At 43.1% G+C, this 17,560-nt stretch overlaps 1 protein-coding gene across 1 annotated transcript; it reads right to left on the reverse strand.

Moving 5' to 3' along the window:
- Nucleotides 1–757: 757 nt before the first annotated feature.
- On the reverse strand, nucleotides 758–14,982 carry hmgcs1 (3-hydroxy-3-methylglutaryl-CoA synthase 1 (soluble)). Its single transcript, XM_080742503.1, has 10 exons — nucleotides 14,885–14,982; nucleotides 11,041–11,493; nucleotides 10,755–10,880; nucleotides 9,796–9,960; nucleotides 8,455–8,623; nucleotides 7,542–7,712; nucleotides 6,927–7,033; nucleotides 6,543–6,668; nucleotides 4,291–4,451; nucleotides 758–3,547 (listed from the first exon to the last, which is right to left on the reverse strand). The coding sequence occupies exons 2-10, from the start codon at nucleotides 11,486–11,488 to the stop codon at nucleotides 3,473–3,475; spliced, it is 1,548 nt and encodes a 515-aa protein (XP_080598629.1). The 5' UTR covers nucleotides 11,489–11,493; nucleotides 14,885–14,982; the 3' UTR covers nucleotides 758–3,472.
- Between the last annotated feature and the right edge of the window lie 2,578 nt (nucleotides 14,983–17,560).

Below are 17,560 nucleotides of genomic sequence, written 5' to 3' on the forward strand. Positions count from 1 at the left end.
CAGGAGGAACAATATTACAGAAAAACATAATTTTACATATTGTGTTGTAATTGTTTAGGATCAGCGCTGGTGTGGGCTCCTTTCATTATGTTTCACAAATCACATTTTCAGTCCTGAGATTTTGCTTTAATCCATGAATATGATGTTTTATATCACAGCCCCTAAAGCAAGTTTTTTTTTCTATAATTTTTATCCCATGATTTTGTAACCCATTTTTCACCTGGTGCCTAGTCTCTGCTCTCCCTCTGCCAACCTGGGGAGAGCCCTGAACAGAGCTCATGCTTCCTTCAGTGCATGAGGAGTGAGCAAGCCATTTCTTATCACCTGACAGGGGGAGCTTCCCCGACTGGACGTAGCGCGTGGAAGGAACATGTTATTCCAACCAGTTCCATTCCCCTCCATCAGGCGCCCCGGCTGGCAAGGGGGAGGCATTATAGAGACCAGGATTACTGCATGTTTTTTTGTGAGGGTACCGTATCTACCCTAGGAGACACGGGAAGAACATGCAAACTCCACACAGAAAGGCCCTTTCAACAACCCCACCTTGGGTGTAGGTGCTGATGACGCGGAGGAGAACACGACGCCCACAGCGGAAATCGAACCCAGGACCTTCTAGCTGTGAGGCGACTGCGCCACCGTGACCCCCAAAAAATGTAAATACGCTATTTTTTCTTAAATGTACTGTATATAAACGATTAATGACACACCAGACAAAAAACATTGAAATGAAGATATTTATTTTGTAGCTCACCTCTCCATTACATCATCTATATACAGAATGTTTCTATAAGAGACATGTCATCATTCACCTATTATTGATTTATTGCTACAAAGTATATAAATGTCCTTTGGGGGGGTTAGTACTGTACAATACCATCAAAAGTTGGTAAAAATCATCTGTTGAAATAAAGCTGTCACATGTGGGTGTGACCATATTATCATTAAAGGCATGGCATGTAACTTCGCCGCTGTGTGACATGACAGTAGGCCTATTTACCGTACATTTTGTAACAAATCGATTCCCTTTACACAAGCAATCATCAGCTACTGGAGTAGTGTGGTAGTGTTTACAGACTTGCTGTATTCTGGCGTTTTCACTGGTTGTTTGATGGCCCCAAACCTTGGCCATCTACCAAAACAAACTGAAAACACCAAAATACAGCGAGAGGGCAGTGTGTTTACTGCCCGGTCAACACCACCACACTACTCCAGTGGCTGATGAACTGCTAATGTAGAGCAGTGGTTCTCAACCTGTGGGTCCTTGATAAACAGTAAAACAAACCAACATAATGATTAAGTGTATGGAGGATATCTGCACATTTCTAAAGTGACAATTTAAGGACTTTTTAATACCTCTAAAATGACAATAATAACATTGGCCAAATTGTCAAATATAAGAGGCAGAAATTGTGGAAATAGCCGATCTACATGCTCACTATTTTCACAATAGAACAGTGTTATACAAAATGTAATGCCTCAACACTTACTGCTCGTCAGGGTGGGGGGTCCCCAGTTAAAATATTATTTTGGGGGTCGTGGCCTGAAAAGGTTGAGAAACACTGGTGTAGAGGTTAGTTAGTGGTACAAAATGTATTTAGGGTTAGGTAAACACAGGGCAAAGTTACATACCGATGCCTTTAAAACAGAAACACTTCTGCACATGAATAAATGCTATATTCTGTACATCACAGCTACCATACACATGAAACCCACGACTTCCTCCAAGCCCTTTTAAACAGTAAGGCCCTGAAGAACTTTTTTAATCGCTGTTTTTTCCCCCCCGTTTTTTGCACCTTTGCAAGCAACATGACAATTGTATCCATGAACAATGCATTTATGAAAAAAAAAAAAAAAAGATTTGCATACGGGTACTTTAAAGGGGAAGACCATCCATTTTCAAAATTGAACTATGTCATTAAAATATACTGTACCTTAGAGGAGTTGTGTGGAAATAGAAAGAAACATAGTTCAATATTGAAAATGGGTGGTCTTCCCCTTTAAGCAGTGGTGGACTATAACAAAGTACATTTACTTGAAGCCCGCTATTTCATGTAGTGAAAATAGCAGATCTACAACCTTTGCAACATACAGCATCGTCGCGGGCACACTTTGTGAGCTTGTCGATCTGTTTTCACGATTATTCTGGAAAACCATTTTTTTACAGCAATTGATATACAGCAATGCATTAGAAAATATACTTTGTTAAAGTAGAGCAACCTTCACGTGTATTCGAGTAATTGAGTGTCTCAATATTTGTATTTTTCCACCACTGACATTAAGTTAACATTTGATGGCCGTTTAGCTTGAACTAAACTAAAAGAACAAGAAAGGAAATTAAACAAAATAAGCTATTCGTGTTACGTTTGTTCAGCGGCGTCTTAAAATTAAAACTGAAAGACATAGTTCTAGCCTGGTATATGAATAGATATGGATATAGACATCTTTCCAGAATATGGTATTAGTTTTAATTTAAACTGAGGTATGGTGCGCACGAGATGGCTATTACAGTGACGAGGCTAGCTGCTAGCATGTCTACATGATCATTTTGATCATTTAAACGATTATGATACCTGATTCTATTTATTCCCCCCCTATTTATGAGAGGGAGGGGAAATGTAATGTTGAGTGGGAAAAAAAGGTGCCAAGACAATAAAATAAAAAAAGTATTGAATTGATAAAGAAAAAGCAATATCATTGCTTATAAAAAAAAGCCACATTCTTCTCCCGTCATCAAACGGGCTCAAATCGTTTTCCTTTGTTTTGTTCTTTTAACAGTGTAGACATGTTTACACTAATCAGAGTTCAATTTCTGGGTTTTTGCCACGTAATCATATTAATAAGCCATCAAAAATGATAAAATAAAACTCAAAAAGCAGTGGTTCTCAACCTTTGTTCGGGAGCAGGGCTCCACTCCAAGGCTTCCGTGGCCGTGGCCCACCATTTGGCTGCCGCGTTAGGTGCTCAGATAGGTGGGCCGCGTGCATTTTTCAGAGCATGTTTATTTTTGATTGATCAGTTAATTAATTGTGTTCCTGGCTTCCAACAATGGAACTAGCGTAGTATACTTTTAAATTTGTATGCACCAGTATCACAACAAACAGTTTTTTTCTTTTATTGTTGTTTAGTTTAGTTCTTTTTTTACATACATTATATTAATGTCATTATCAATAAAATCAAATAGTTTTGCCAATTATTTTGGGGGGTGGACCCACTCTCGATATCCTCACGGCCCACAGGTTGAGAACCAGTGCTGTAAATACCGTTCCAAAATGACCAGTGGATGAATTCTGTCATTTAAGCAGATTCAAGCGGACAGACATTCTGCAGCCATGGAGTCTGTAAACATAATCTGAGGGCGTTCCGCAGCAGAGGGGCTCCCCCTGGCGGTAGCCTTGAGGAGCAGCAGCCGTCCCAAATGTCCTGTTATAATATTTTCCCAGACAACCTCACAGAGGTTTAAGTGTTTGTTTTGTTAGTGGTCGCCGTTGGTGATGGCTTCCGACGAGGCGGGCATGCGGGGCATCTTCTTAGCTGGGCTGGGGATGTGCTGGAGGCAAGAAGGAGAGAAGATGTTAGAGGTGCAACAGTTAAGTCTCACGTAGCCAGACAACTATTCCACTATCTCTGAATGCTATATAGAGTCAGGAGCAACAGCTCCTGAACGGCGAGTAATGGAAGCTGACATTTCCGTTCATGAAAATATATTTTGAAATGTCATTTCTGCTAAGCACCAAGCTAAATATGCTTAGATGATTTTCATTTATATTAGGATAAATGTGCGCGATGTTAAAAACGAAACGGAAAAAAACTATTACGAATTTAATTAAAAAGTAATTTTCTTTGAATAACATGAAATAAAAACAGCAGCGTGAAAATAACCACTAAACCAGTGAACAATGCGTCACTATTAACCATACTTCATAGCACTATCAATTTAGCTGATTATGACAAATCTATACTCATTTCCTCACGTTTATAGGTGATTCACTGTAATAAAATTATTTTGCATATACCACCATGCCCTTCATTGCCGTGTTCTACGTGATACGTGGGTTTACTCCGTATGCTGTGAAGATTTTTTTTTTTTGAAAAAGTGTATGCCCTCGTGAACCTTTTAAAGTAGCGTATCTGATAGGCATGCACTGGCGTATGCGCTGGCCACAGAAATGGACACGGATCGTAGATTATAGTCTGCCCTAAAAAAAAGTCTAGAACACACCACTGCGTCCCTTACCTCTGTAGACCCAGAGGGTCGTAACAATTGGAGAGGAAAGCGTTGTGTGATCGTACCTCGGTGGTTGTTTTAGAGTTGAGCAGCGCTGCTTCGGGGTGAACGTTCTCCTTGTCGCTGGAGTGTCTGGCGTAGGTCCTGCGGTGCTGCTCGTCTATGCGTGTCAGGTACCAGGTCCCCGGGAAGAGCTCATCCACAGGGCTCTGAGGTACGTAGCTGGCTGCAGACAGGAGGAAAACACAACCTTTAAGACCGTGCTTCTCTAAGAGTCTTTCATATTTCAGAATCTTTGAATCTTTGTAAACAAATGGCTATTCCCAGGTATATTGTCTATTGATATTTACATTATAAAAGTTTCTACTTTGTTAACCTGTGGATAATTAGAACAAAACAATACATTTCAACAATATCATAAGTGTAAGTTTCTTCCAGAAATAAAGTTAATGAACGATACTGCTCCAATGAGATGCTGTCGGCATTATCTACCCCGAAATATATGTTACAGTAGGTTGTGGTGTTTATTATTTTTGTCACAAGAAAGAAAACTAGAAGCTAGAAGAGTGAATTTGAGAACGGTTTTACTGTAAATGAGGAGACTATTTGAATATCAATGGTTCAACTATTTAAGATATCTCACCCATATTTGGAGTTCATGGCAAGTGAACTAAACAACCTAAACTTCTACCAAAGGTAGATAGATTAACTAATGGGCATTATACGATGGTACCATCTACTCACTCTGTCTCTTCAGAGGAGGGCTGTGGACAGTTCAGAAACCTGCCTACCAGCTTCTAGTTCAAATGCTTCTATAACTAGTTGTAAAGAAGTAACGGTGGTTGCCACACTAAACTATTAGCTGGTTACTGTATTTGTTACCCTCCATGGGTGACTGGTAAGAATCAGTCCAGTTTCCATTATAGAGCTTTAATTGCTATAGGCGTGGTTCCTAAGCATCAAATTTAGATGCACACAGCGAGCACAGACTGCAAACTGAGGTTACAAACAAAACTGCACTGAATCTGCTCTGCTCTGCTGGGCAGCAGATGAAAAATAATCAGGTACATTGGTCATGATTACGTGGGACATGGGAAGATCAAAGGACCAGGTCATACTGACATGGGTCATACTATTAGCTAAGGGGGAAAACAGTATCAAGTCATATATTGGGCATGGGCCGTACCACTAGAAAGGGGAGAAAAGGATTGGCCTTTTGAACACAAGTGGTGTGAGCTGTTAACAGTAGATTCATACCCAGGTGTTGAGTCTAACTAGTGGTGTGAGCTAGTAGTAGATTCATACCCAGGTGGTGAGTCTAGCTAGTGGTGTGAGCTAGTAGTAGATTCATACCCAGGTGGTGAGTCTAACTAGTGGTGTGAGCTAGTAGTAGATTCATACCCAGGTGTTGAGTCTAACTGGTGGTGTGAGCTAGTAGTAGATTCATACCCAGGTGGTGAGTCTAACTAGTGGTGTGAGCTAGTAGTAGATTCATACCCAGGTGGTGAGTCTAACTAGTGGTGTGAGCTAGTAGTAGATTCATACCCAGGTGGTGAGTCTAACTAGTGGTGTGAGCTAGTAGTAGATTCATACCCAGGTGGTGAGTCTAACTGGTGGTGTGAGCTAGTAGTAGATTCATACCCAGGTGGTGAGTCTAACTAGTGGTGTGAGCTAGTAGTAGATTCATACCCAGGTGGTGAGTCTAACTAGTAGTGTGAGCTAGTAGTAGATTCATACCCAGGTGGTGAGTCTAACTAGTAGTGTGAGCTACTGTAGTAGATTCATACCCAGGTGGTGAGTCTAACTAGTGGTGTGAGCTAGTAGTAGATTCATACCCAGGTGGTGAGTCTAACTAGTGGTGTGAGCTACTGTAGTAGATTCATACCCAGGTGGTGAGTCTAACTAGTGGTGTGAGCTAGTAATAGATTCATACCCAGGTGGTGAGTCTAACTAGTGGTGTGAGCTAGTAATAGATTCATACCCAGGTGGTGAGTCTAACTAGTAGTGTGAGCTAGTAGTAGATTCATACCCAGGTGGTGAGTCTAACTAGTGGTGTGAGCTAGTAGTAGATTCATACCCAGGTGGTGAGTCTAACTAGTGGTGTGAGCTAGTAGTAGATTCATACCCAGGTGGTGAGTCTAACTAGTGGTGTGAGCTAGTAGTAGATTCATACCCAGGTGGTGAGTCTAACTAGTGGTGTGAGCTAGTAATAGATTCATACCCAGGTGGTGAGTCTAACTAGTAGTGTGAGCTAGTAGTAGATTCATACCCAGGTGGTGAGTCTAACTAGTGGTGTGAGCTAGTAGTAGATTCATACCCAGGTGGTGAGTCTCTTCTCGTAACTTCATGTTCTCAGCGAACACGGCCGGAGAAACCTTCCTCCGCGAGTCTAGACGATCTTTAAGGTCGGTGAGGCTGGATACCAGTTTATCCAACGCAGAGCCTGCAAAAATACATCACAATAACATTTAATAGCAGTGACATTTTTTGGTTAAAATAAAAACGTTATATCATTTCTATGTTTTTTCTCCCCATCTCTCCAGCTATTTAGGAAAACACAAAATAGATTTTCTGGTGGGTCGCCAATTTCATCCAATCAGTCAGGAGAGAATGAACGGGGTCGAGATAGGTCCATTTGGGCACAAAACTGCATTTGTTGTGGTGTAAAATGTACTCTGTGCAGTTAATTGAGTGAACTCACCAGGCGTGCAGTCCTGCGTCACAGTGACAGAGTAGAGCGTAGCGGCGAATCCCGAGCCGTAGGAGAACAGGCCGATCCTCTGACCCGCTAACTGCTGGAGGCTGTGTCTGTAAGGGAACAACACAGGGCAGGATATAGTCACACTTTAACAACTCTAACTCTAATGTTATCCCATTTGTATCTATTTTTAATCTGTGCTGATTTTTTTACGGAAGCAAATGCAACGTAATTTTGTATCCGCGATACATCTATGAATGACACATTTGAACTTGAAATGTAACTGTAACTGGGTCAATTTGTTTACATTAGTAACCAAATAAGTATTAGTAAGTATTGATGATGGAAAGAAATCAGCAAGTGCAGTGCAAATCAGGTCTTTTTTACTAAGCATATTGAAGTGATATCGATGTAATGATATTGATGAATTCCAAATATTATCAGATTATTCGGAGGCACCCCTGGACTGGCATCACGGCACCCTAGGGTGCCACGGCACCCACTTTGGGAAACCCTGGTGTACATGTACATACTGTGCTAGTACTGAGGCAAGCATCCATATAGGCTGGGTGTGTGTATGTGTGATGTTGTGTAGTGTAGCTGTGTAGCAGTACGTACTGTGCAAGTACTGAGGCCAGGCATCCGTACACAGAGGGCGTGTACATGTTTCCGTTCTGGTTGGAGATCAGCAGGGACAGCTTGGTCTTCTGGTCAAACAGCTCCGCGCTGGCCTTCATGAAGGCCTTCTCCACGTCACGGTCGAAGTAGGTCTCCTCTGGCTTCACCTCCCTGAGGAACACACACACACACACACACATTATTTTAACCGCTTACCAAAATGGCAGATCTACAAGCTCACAAATAAGCTGGGTTTGACCAGGTTTCGAATTTTGGTTTCGACTCGCGGGTAGGACATGAAAATGGATTTCAGCTCATGTAATATAGTTCATGACTTGAATGTTCCACACATTCACAGCGTAGTGTAAAGTATGGCCCCAATGTGTTTAGACAGACAGGAAGGGACTGCCCACTTTTGGAATGCCGCCGATTTCGAAAGCGAACGCTTTGGAAAATAGGAAGGAAAACTACAAAATAGTGGAGCTGGAGCACGCACGAGAAAAATAATTTCACCCACTTCCTTACACCTGTAAACCTGTGACTTGTGAAAAGCTTATTCTGATTCTGCAATACGCTCATCTCACCACAGGGTGTCATCCTTGTCCTTTATATATGTCAGTGATAGATAATGCATATTTTGTTTATTTCTCTAAAAATAAATACTATATGAATAAATAAGTCAGCTTTATTTTACTGAATGATTTGGTTCTTCTATGTAGAGAATATTTCATAATAGCTTAATATGTTTTGTTGTTGTCAAGATGCCAGTAATAGTGGATTTGTTGATCTTGACTTCAGAAAATATTGAATCAGATCAATTTGAACAGCCATTAGTGACAAGTACAGTGCGTAGCAGCTAAACTCATCATGGGAAGGTTTCCATGTCCTCTAATGCGCTAGAGATGTACAGTACCTGAAGGCCTCCAGGCCAGTGAAGGGTCCCGTCTGGGTGTCGGGGTTGGGGTGTCCCAGGAAGTCGTTCATCATGAGGCGGGCCAGAGACTTCTGCACCAGCTTACAGTAGGGCGAGTGAAACACCACGTAGCCAAAGTCCTCCAGGCTGAAACGCCTGTCCGAACCCTCTGGAAAACAACCAACACACCAAGGAACCAATCAAAAACTATGCCTCGCACAGTGTACCCGTGAAAACAATTACAATTTAAGCATTCTATCTCTGGGACAGTAAAAGATCCCAACTCTGAGAGTGTACAAATGGAACCAAATGGGTCCATTTGGTTCCATTTGGTTCTATTTGTACGAGTTTGAGAACTACTTCAAACTTGACAGGCGCGTTGCTGCCCAAGTGCCCATACGAGGGAGTAGTCAGTGCCCTGCAACCTTAGCGTCTGTCTCAGGCATGTGTGGGTAGTGTTCTGGGTGTTATGTGTGGGTGGTGTTCTGGCTGGGTGTTAATGTGGGTGGTGTACTGGGTGTTATGTGTGGGTGGTGTTCTGTCTGGGTGTTATGTGTGGGTGGTGTTCTGTCTGGGTGTTGTGTGTGAGTGGTGTTCTGGCTGGGTGTTAATGTGGGTGGTGTACTGGGTGTTATGTGTGGGTGGTGTTCTGTCTGGGTGTTATGTGTGGGTGGTGTTCTGTCTGGGTGTTATGTGTGGGTGGTGTTCTGTCTGAGTGTTATGTGTGGGTGGTGTACTTGGTGTTATGTGTGGGTGGTGTTCTGGGTGTTATGTGTGGGTGGTGTTCTGTCTGGGTGTTATGTGTGGGTGGTGTTCTGTCTGGGTGTTATGTGTGGGTGGTGTTCTGTCTGGGTGTTATGTGTGGGTGGTGTACTTGGTGTTATTTGTGGGTGGTGTTCTGGGTGTTATGTGTGGGTGGTGTTCTGTCTGGGTGTTATGTGTGGGTGGTGTTCTGTCTGGGTGTTATGTGTGGGTGGTGTCCTGTCTGGGTGTTATGTGTGGGTGGTGTTCTGTCTGGGTGTTATGTGTGGGTGGTGTTCTGTCTGGGTGTTATGTGTGGGTGGTGTTCTGTCTGGGTGTTATGTGTGGGTGGTGTACTTGGTGTTATGTGTGGGTGGTGTACTGGGTGTTATGTGTGAGTGGTGTACTGGCTGGGTGTTAATGTGGGTGGTGTACTGGGTGTTATGTGTGGGTGGTGTTCTGGCTGGGTGTTAATGTGGGTGGTGTACTGGGTGTTATGTGTGGGTGGTGTTCTGTCTGGGTGTTATGTGTGGGTGGTGTACTTGGTGTTATGTGTGGGTGGTGTTCTGGGTGTTATGTGTGGGTGGTGTTCCGTCTCACCTCGTTGCCACTGCGCGTGGATCTTGTTGCGGTACACAGAGTAGCAGCGGTCCAAGGCACTGAGGTAGCATTCGATGGACAGCTTGCCGTCCACCACAGGGTACTCTGACAGCATATCCGGTTTGTAGAAGTCGTAGGCGTGCTGCATGTGTGTCCCCCGCAGGCCTGCGCACAAACAACACGGAATATTCCACATCGTTTTTCCATCTTGGGTTAACTGGTGTGGTGGGTGGATTTGGGATTATTCTATCAATTACTTTTTGATGATTAATCGGAATAAGAATATAAGAAATCAAGCGTAATTCGATGCTTTGACAAAAAACGGTGTCATGTAAAAGCAGTTCAAATAGAATATCTACAAGCTCACGTCACTCCGCAGATCAGCCATTTGAATCCATTTCGACCTGGAACGCCATTTTGTAACTATACCTTTCAAGATAGGAACCCCTTTTGGGGTTCTTGTTGCTAGGTAGAGTGTATAGCAACAACATTGTTCTGTAATTTTTGAATAAATTAGAATAGTTCTTCAGAAAACATAGGTCAGGATTTAGAAGGTGTTTCTAGGATCGGCCCCAGGTCGAAACGGGTTAACTATTTTTGGAAAATGTTGGAAGCTTTTCGCCTATAACAACGTGCCCACAACAGGAATCGATTATTAATATACTATGTTACAAAATGTACGAATCGTTTTAAATCAATTAGTTCGATTTCGGATTAACTTATTGCCTACAAAGAACCACAATGGAAACAAGCCCCTAGGGCTTTTTTTGTATTAGCAAACGTTTGACTGACTATTAATAATCTTGTTAATAAAGTATTTATTATATTATATTCTATCAATCAACCAATCAATGAAAAAGGTGCACCCCAAATGCGGACTATAGTGTTGTGGTGGATGGATGGACTGTAGTGTATTGTTGAAGGATTGACTGTAGTGTTTTGGGGATGGATGGACTGACCTCGGTCGAAGATGAGAGGAGCGTCGGGTCCCACCAGCATGGCCACCGCCCCGGCGCCGCCCGTGGGCCGGGCGCTTCCTGTGGCGTAGACGGCGATGTCGCCCGCTACCACCAGAGCATAGCGACCTAGAGCAGCACAACACAACACAGAGGACACAATGTCTTTAGTTTGTCACCGTCAATTACGATTAATATTTGGTCCCATATATAATAGCCATAACATGTCACTATGACTCAGACATAACCATAAAGAAACCCGATAAGGCCATAGGGCTCCAACTCTCACCGTCCCAGGAGCTGGACTCCACCCAGTTGACGGCGTTGAAGAGGGCGGCGGTGCCTCCGTAGCAGGCGTTGGTGGTGTCGATGCCCTCCACGTCCGTGTTGCCGCAGTCCTGGAACAGCTGCATGAGCACCGTCTTCACCGACTTGGACTTGTCGATGATGGTCTCCGTGCCCACCTCCAAGCGGCCCACGCTGTCGTACGCCAGGCCACTGCGCTCCATCAGCCGCTGCACCACGGTGAGGCAGAGCGAGTTGATGTCCTCGCGGTCTCCGCAGAAGCCCATGCGCGCCTGGCCCAGGCCCACCGTGTACTTGCCGGCCGAGGCGCCGTCGAACGTCTCCAGCTCTGTCTGGTCCACGTACTGCGAGGGGAAGTACACCTCCAGGGCCAGGATGCCCACGTCCTTGGGCCACGCGTTGGCCAGGCTGGCGGGCAGCGATCCGGGCATTCTGTCTGCGGGCGGCAGGTGGGGAGAGAGAGAGAGAGAGAACAGAATGTTTAAGAACCCATTTAGACCAGGAACGCATCTGTGTCACTTTAGGTTTTAACCACTGTAGAGTGTCGCTTTGGGCCCGAGCCAAATGGCGTCTCCACCAAGGCGAGCAGAGGGCTGAGGAGAGGCAAGTATTGGAAGGGAGGTGTGTGCCTGTTTACACCCTCAATCAAGCTGATGTGATGACACCTGGGGTCTGATTGCCAGAGTGGTGACAGCCCTACTCTGGTCAGCCCAAACCTATAAATGCTTGCTGAACCTTTCTGCTCAGATGAAAACTGGCTCTCTTGGTGAATGGATGCAGGCTCTGGCGGTAAGCGATACACACTCCAACATTTAACCCTTACTGGCCAATTGTGGTTTCCACTCTCTTCCCTAGGCATCATAGGGCTTTGAATGAAGAAACCGTTAATGGAAATACCCCAATCTATGAGGAATTTGTGTTGATTATTTTCCCCCTACCCTCCTTTGTTAAGTTCCCCAAAATAAAAGACTGTTAAATTGCAATCCGCGTGACGCCGTTGTTGGTTTTGATCAGCACCTCTCACACCACCTTAACCATTGTTTTATACTTAGGCTATTCCAAAATAGCAGATCTAAAAGCTCATAGCGCGGCACCGAGTGCCGCACTAAGTTTGTAGATCTGCTCATTTCTGAATGGTGCTAAACTGCTCCTACGTCTGGCTTTTGTGCATGAGCACGGAACGTCTGTATCAGCACGAAATGTATGGAGATAACTAACGTCACGGACAGAACGGTCCATACAAGGAGATATGCATGTGTGTCATGTTTGATACCATGCAATCTGAGCACCGCTCATCTCGCATTGTATGAAATCGTCGTCGTCGGGTGGAAACCTCGTATCTCCAAGTTTCAAATTTGTATGTTCTTTCGCAAAGTAAAGCCCTGCTTCATCATACAAGGCCTTCGCACAAAAGTAGTGAAAACAGCAGATCTACAAGCACACAACGCCTCGCGGTGCGAGAGGCGTTGTGTCCTTGTAGATCGGCTGTTTTCACTAGTTTAAATCATTTTTTAAATGATAATATACATGGTTTTCACCCGACAACAACGATATATTTTAACTAACTTTTGAACTTGAAACTTTGTAACTCCAAATCTTGGCTTCTAGGGGGGTCCCTGGAACAACATATTTTGAGATGGGGGTCCACGGCCAAGTATCATTTTGGGGGTCCTTGACATGAAAAAGTTTAAGAAAAGAACCACTGATGATAGAAATATACCTTTTTCAGGATTTATTTTAGAAGACATTTGTAGAATGGGCCTCAGTTCTTAATGGGTTAAATAGGGCCTGGGCGATATGACTTCAAATCAATATTATTAATGATCTCTGCTCTGCGCTGGGTCTGCTCACTGCAGTGTGTTCTTGAGAACCTGGATAGATGTATCCCTGGTGGCTCTGCACACAAACTACTAATTCTGGTAAGGCGGGCGGCTTCTTAGCCAGACGTCCGACCGGGTCATCATGATGATGAAGGCATGATATCTCAACCATATCTGTATATGGAGAATGAGATCCACATCATCAAGGCAAATTATGTCTCAGTCCGTTCATCAAGTATACTGTATTAGTCCAAAATGTAAACAGCTGAGCACAGAGGTCCGCTAGGACCTTTGGGTTAAAAAGATAACATGAAGAGTCCAGAGTACTTGTTTCCATTGTGGTCCTATGTATTCAATTCATCAACATATTAAGACATGTAAACATGGCTAATGGCTTAAAAACATGCATACTACTTGACAATGCGTTTTGAGTTTGAACATCTCTCCTTTAGACAGCAACAGTAAACATGCAACGTCTGCATGTTTTTAAAACATGTTTGTGTTCACGTGCCTTGATAATGCTTGTACAGCAGTCTCCCTCCTTGCCTTGGAAATGATCGAATGACAGTCATGAATAATGTACTGTAATGTTAACCCTATAGAGTCCCTATTCTGAGGCAAACATTCAGCCAAAACAGACAATCTTCTAAACACCCATTACGCGTGCATATTACTCAATCTCTGAGTGGACCAAAGTGTGTTGTTTACGCTAGTCTTTGATAAGGCTTGGATTGTGTGTCTGTGTCTGTGTGTGTGTGTGTGTGTGTGTGTGTGTGTGTGTGTGTGTGTGTGTGTGTGTGTGTGTGTGTAAAACATGAATGAATCACTCAAGCCCTATTTCAGAAATGGTGAAAATAGTCTATCCACAAGCTGTTGTGATGTGACAACAAAAATATATAAATGCCAATGGTAAAAGGTGCCTTTATATAGCGCCAGTATCCAAGGTGCTTTAGAGATTCATACACTGATAGCAGAGGAAACCATGCAAGGCACCAACCTGCTCACCTAAACTAGGGGTTCAGAGTCTTGCTCAAGGACTCTTCGACACCAACTCTGGGGGAGCCCGGGATCGAACTGGAAACCTTTCGGGAACCCTCTGTGTTCTAATGACGGTTTATCTACCCCATATAGGCTATAATATATAAAGAAATTGAAACCAATACAAATCTTGTATGGGGTTCTCTAGCTTTGGTCCAACTAACGCTCTGAACCAAAGCTACAATAGGGGTAGCCTGGCTTGGCCAGACTATTTACTAATGCAGCTAACTAACTGCAGTATAGTATCCCCACCTTGTTTTAACATTGGTGGATTGTTTAGCTGTGCTAGGCTACAATAGGGGGTCCCCTGGCAGTGCTGGCACACATTTTCAGATGGGGGTGGTCCGCAGGGGGGGTCTGTATTACACCACATTTGATGGTGTTGGAGGACACCAGGGTGACACCATCATCAGAGCTACAGTGAGATAACAGCTAGCTGAGTGAGTAGGTCAGAGGTGACCCTGATCCTGCAGCTCAAGGCAACACAAGAAACCTTTCACCCAGTTCCTGTTGTGAGTCTGATACAGAGACACCACGAGGCTTGTAATCATTAACATTCATTCACTACCACATGCTATTGACAAACACACAGCGATCAATGACATAACTCATGGTGGTCACCATGACACATGCAAGAGGACTAGCATCCACAAGGCACCAGGCTAACCACGTTAGCCTGCCGGGGGTCTGTTTGTAAACATCGCAGTACTAAAGCTAAACGTCCAGATTCATTGATGATTAAGCGAGCCTGTAAACCTGATCACCTGATCGACAATATCGATCACCTTCCAGAACCTTTTCTACTGGCCCGATCCTGCGGTTCGATCGCACCCAGGAACGGGCCGGTAGAACCGGGCAGACAACTGTAAGAACCCCCGGCGACCTCCATGACTAGCAGTGTTTAAAATACAGATTTAGGAGCGATCTGACGGCTCTAAACGGAGCCGTGTGGACCGGGGGGACACAAACCTGGACGATGAGACGCTGATCGGAACCGGTTAATCGATGTTATTGATGGTTATTGATGATCGATGCTCTCCTGAAGTGACACTGACAGTCCATACACCAACACGGAGCTTTGTCATCAGCGCGTCATAGCTGGGGGCGGAGTCAAGCGTGGGGGAAATATTTAACAACCCCCATTAGTAGAATGGGGTTTTCCGTGTTTTCAAATCCGATTTTTTAATAGTATAGCGTTGTTTTAATTAATTGCAATGTCTTACATTGATCCCTTGGTTGCCAATGGACAAAAAATGATGCATTTAAAATTAAACAGCTTTGGGATTAAATATTGTCTGATATTATTAAGGACAGGTCGCATCATCAAAGACCATGGGTTATCTAGACTATCCGTCTGGTATTAGACACTGTTACATTTTTTTTTATGATAAATTAAACTTATCGTATCAAAAAACGAAAAGCATTAATTAATCAATGATGGTTATAGAGCACATTAAATGAATTCCAGTTGTCTACAGCCATTAACAGCTTGTTATCATGCAAGGATTTACACACTGACACAACGCAACACAACACAATCCTATCCTAAATAGTTTCAAACCTGCAGAAAATACTTTTAAACTGGCGTCGATCCTGCCATATATTCAAAGATCAGGTCTCTATCCTACTTGAACTCACTACGATGTGTTCTATAAACAACATTGACGACTTAACGACTGTTCTTTTTTGATATTAGAGTAAGTTTAATTGATCATATATTGTAATTGTGTCTGATTAAAGACATAATGTAAACAGGTTTTGTAGCATAGAGGGAAGAGGGGGACCACGGGTGCTTATATTGTGCAACTCTGACACATGCACGGGGGATAATCTGAGTCTGATTATAAACCACTTAATTACATTGATTCCTTACTGCAAATGCCTGGACAAAAAACTATCTGCAATAGCATCGGGATTAATTGTTGTCTTTATAGGACTGGTCGGATCAATGCCATGGTTATCTGACTGATTTAATCACCTGGTAAGAGACACACTTTCACATTTTCATGAACATGATCAATTACACTAATCACAATATCAAAAAACAAAGGCCATTAATTCAGCAATGATGTTCATGGAACACGTACGGGAAGGACACAGGAGGAGGATGCCATTGTAAGTGTATTAGGCAATGGGAATGGATTTAGACGTTTCAAATCGACTAATGGGCCTGGCTGTTGGATTTATATTGTGGCACGTTTAATTGATCATATCTCATATTAATATTAGTGTCTCTACCAGGATTGAAATGAACACTGCATGTGCAAACATGTTTTTTTTGTAACACAGGGAGTAGAGTAGATGGAGAGAAAAACAGATCTCCGATCTCATCTCATGGTTGTGTAACTTGGATAGCCTACAGAAACGACAGATCTCCATCTCAGTCAGTGCTTGTGTAATTTGCGGGGAATATATTAATCTGACTCTGATTACAAACCACTTGAACTCCGACTTCTATATCCTATATGCCAGGGAGAACATAACCGGGGTACAACCTGTCCTATGTGCGAGCTTGTTGATTTTTGGCACGGCATAGATTGGCAAAAATAGATTTGGTGTAGTAGACTGAATATGTGGTCAACGTATAAAGAGTAAAATTGGGTCCCGTTTTATTCCAGAGGTTTTGACGAGGCAGGAGTAGTAGTTTAGACGAGGTGGCGAGGTACAGTAGCTCCGTGCTGCACAGCGGTGCGTTCAATCAATCAATCAGTCATCCATAATAGGCTTGTTATCTTAATAATAAGTGAACTTTACGACGGCGAGTGAACGATTGCGTTCCAGAAGTCCTTCTGATGGATTTTTCTTGGCTGTCGAGTGTTTTATCGTCCAAAAAAATCGCTCTGAACGTGATTAAAACGATAGTGTACTGTTTAGGCTGTATTAACTCAATGGGGAAAGGCGGTTTGTTTTCCCCCACGCTCAAAGCGGATGTGACGTTTATGGGCGTTCCTTTCTAGCTCCGTGTTGGTGTATTCAGCTTGTCACTACTGAGCTTGTGTGGTGTCACGGCAAAATGCGTCCCCCCAACAACAACACTGGCAAACTACCGGTACTTCAAGTTCTACTACTACTACTACTTACATTATTGTCAAATAATGTTGCTTGTTTAATTATGTTATACATACAACTAAAACAATTCGTCGTCTTATTCTCAGTAAAACAATGTAGTTTTCTGGCCGTTGTGTTGTAAAAGCAATTGAATATGTGTTTAAATGATTGATGAGATATATGATATTATCTGTTTATTATCTGTTATTGGCTTCTCGATCAAATAAAGCTGCACAATTTCAGTAGTGGAGCATTAAAAGCAGACAAATACAATATGTGACTTTATGAAAGCGAGTAATATCCTTTTTGGATTACAGATTAATTGATAATAACCGTGTAATAATCTGCGGCAAGGTTTTGTTATTTCTCTGACCTCAAAAACCAACGTGGTTCCGCCCGGACAAAGTAGGCGGCCGAGCAGCTTCCGCCTGGACACAACACAACTTTTATAACGAAATAATTTATAAATTCACGTTTTCATTATGATCTTTATTATTATTAGGCTATTATCATTGACTCTGTACGCAAATACACCAGCTGGTGAACTGTAACTAGAAATACAAATAATTAAAACACATATGTAGAAACTATCATAGC

Source organism: Nannobrachium achirus, assembly GCF_963921795.1.
Source record: "Nannobrachium achirus genome assembly, chromosome: 15".
Lineage (NCBI taxonomy): Eukaryota > Metazoa > Chordata > Actinopteri > Myctophiformes > Myctophidae > Nannobrachium > Nannobrachium achirus.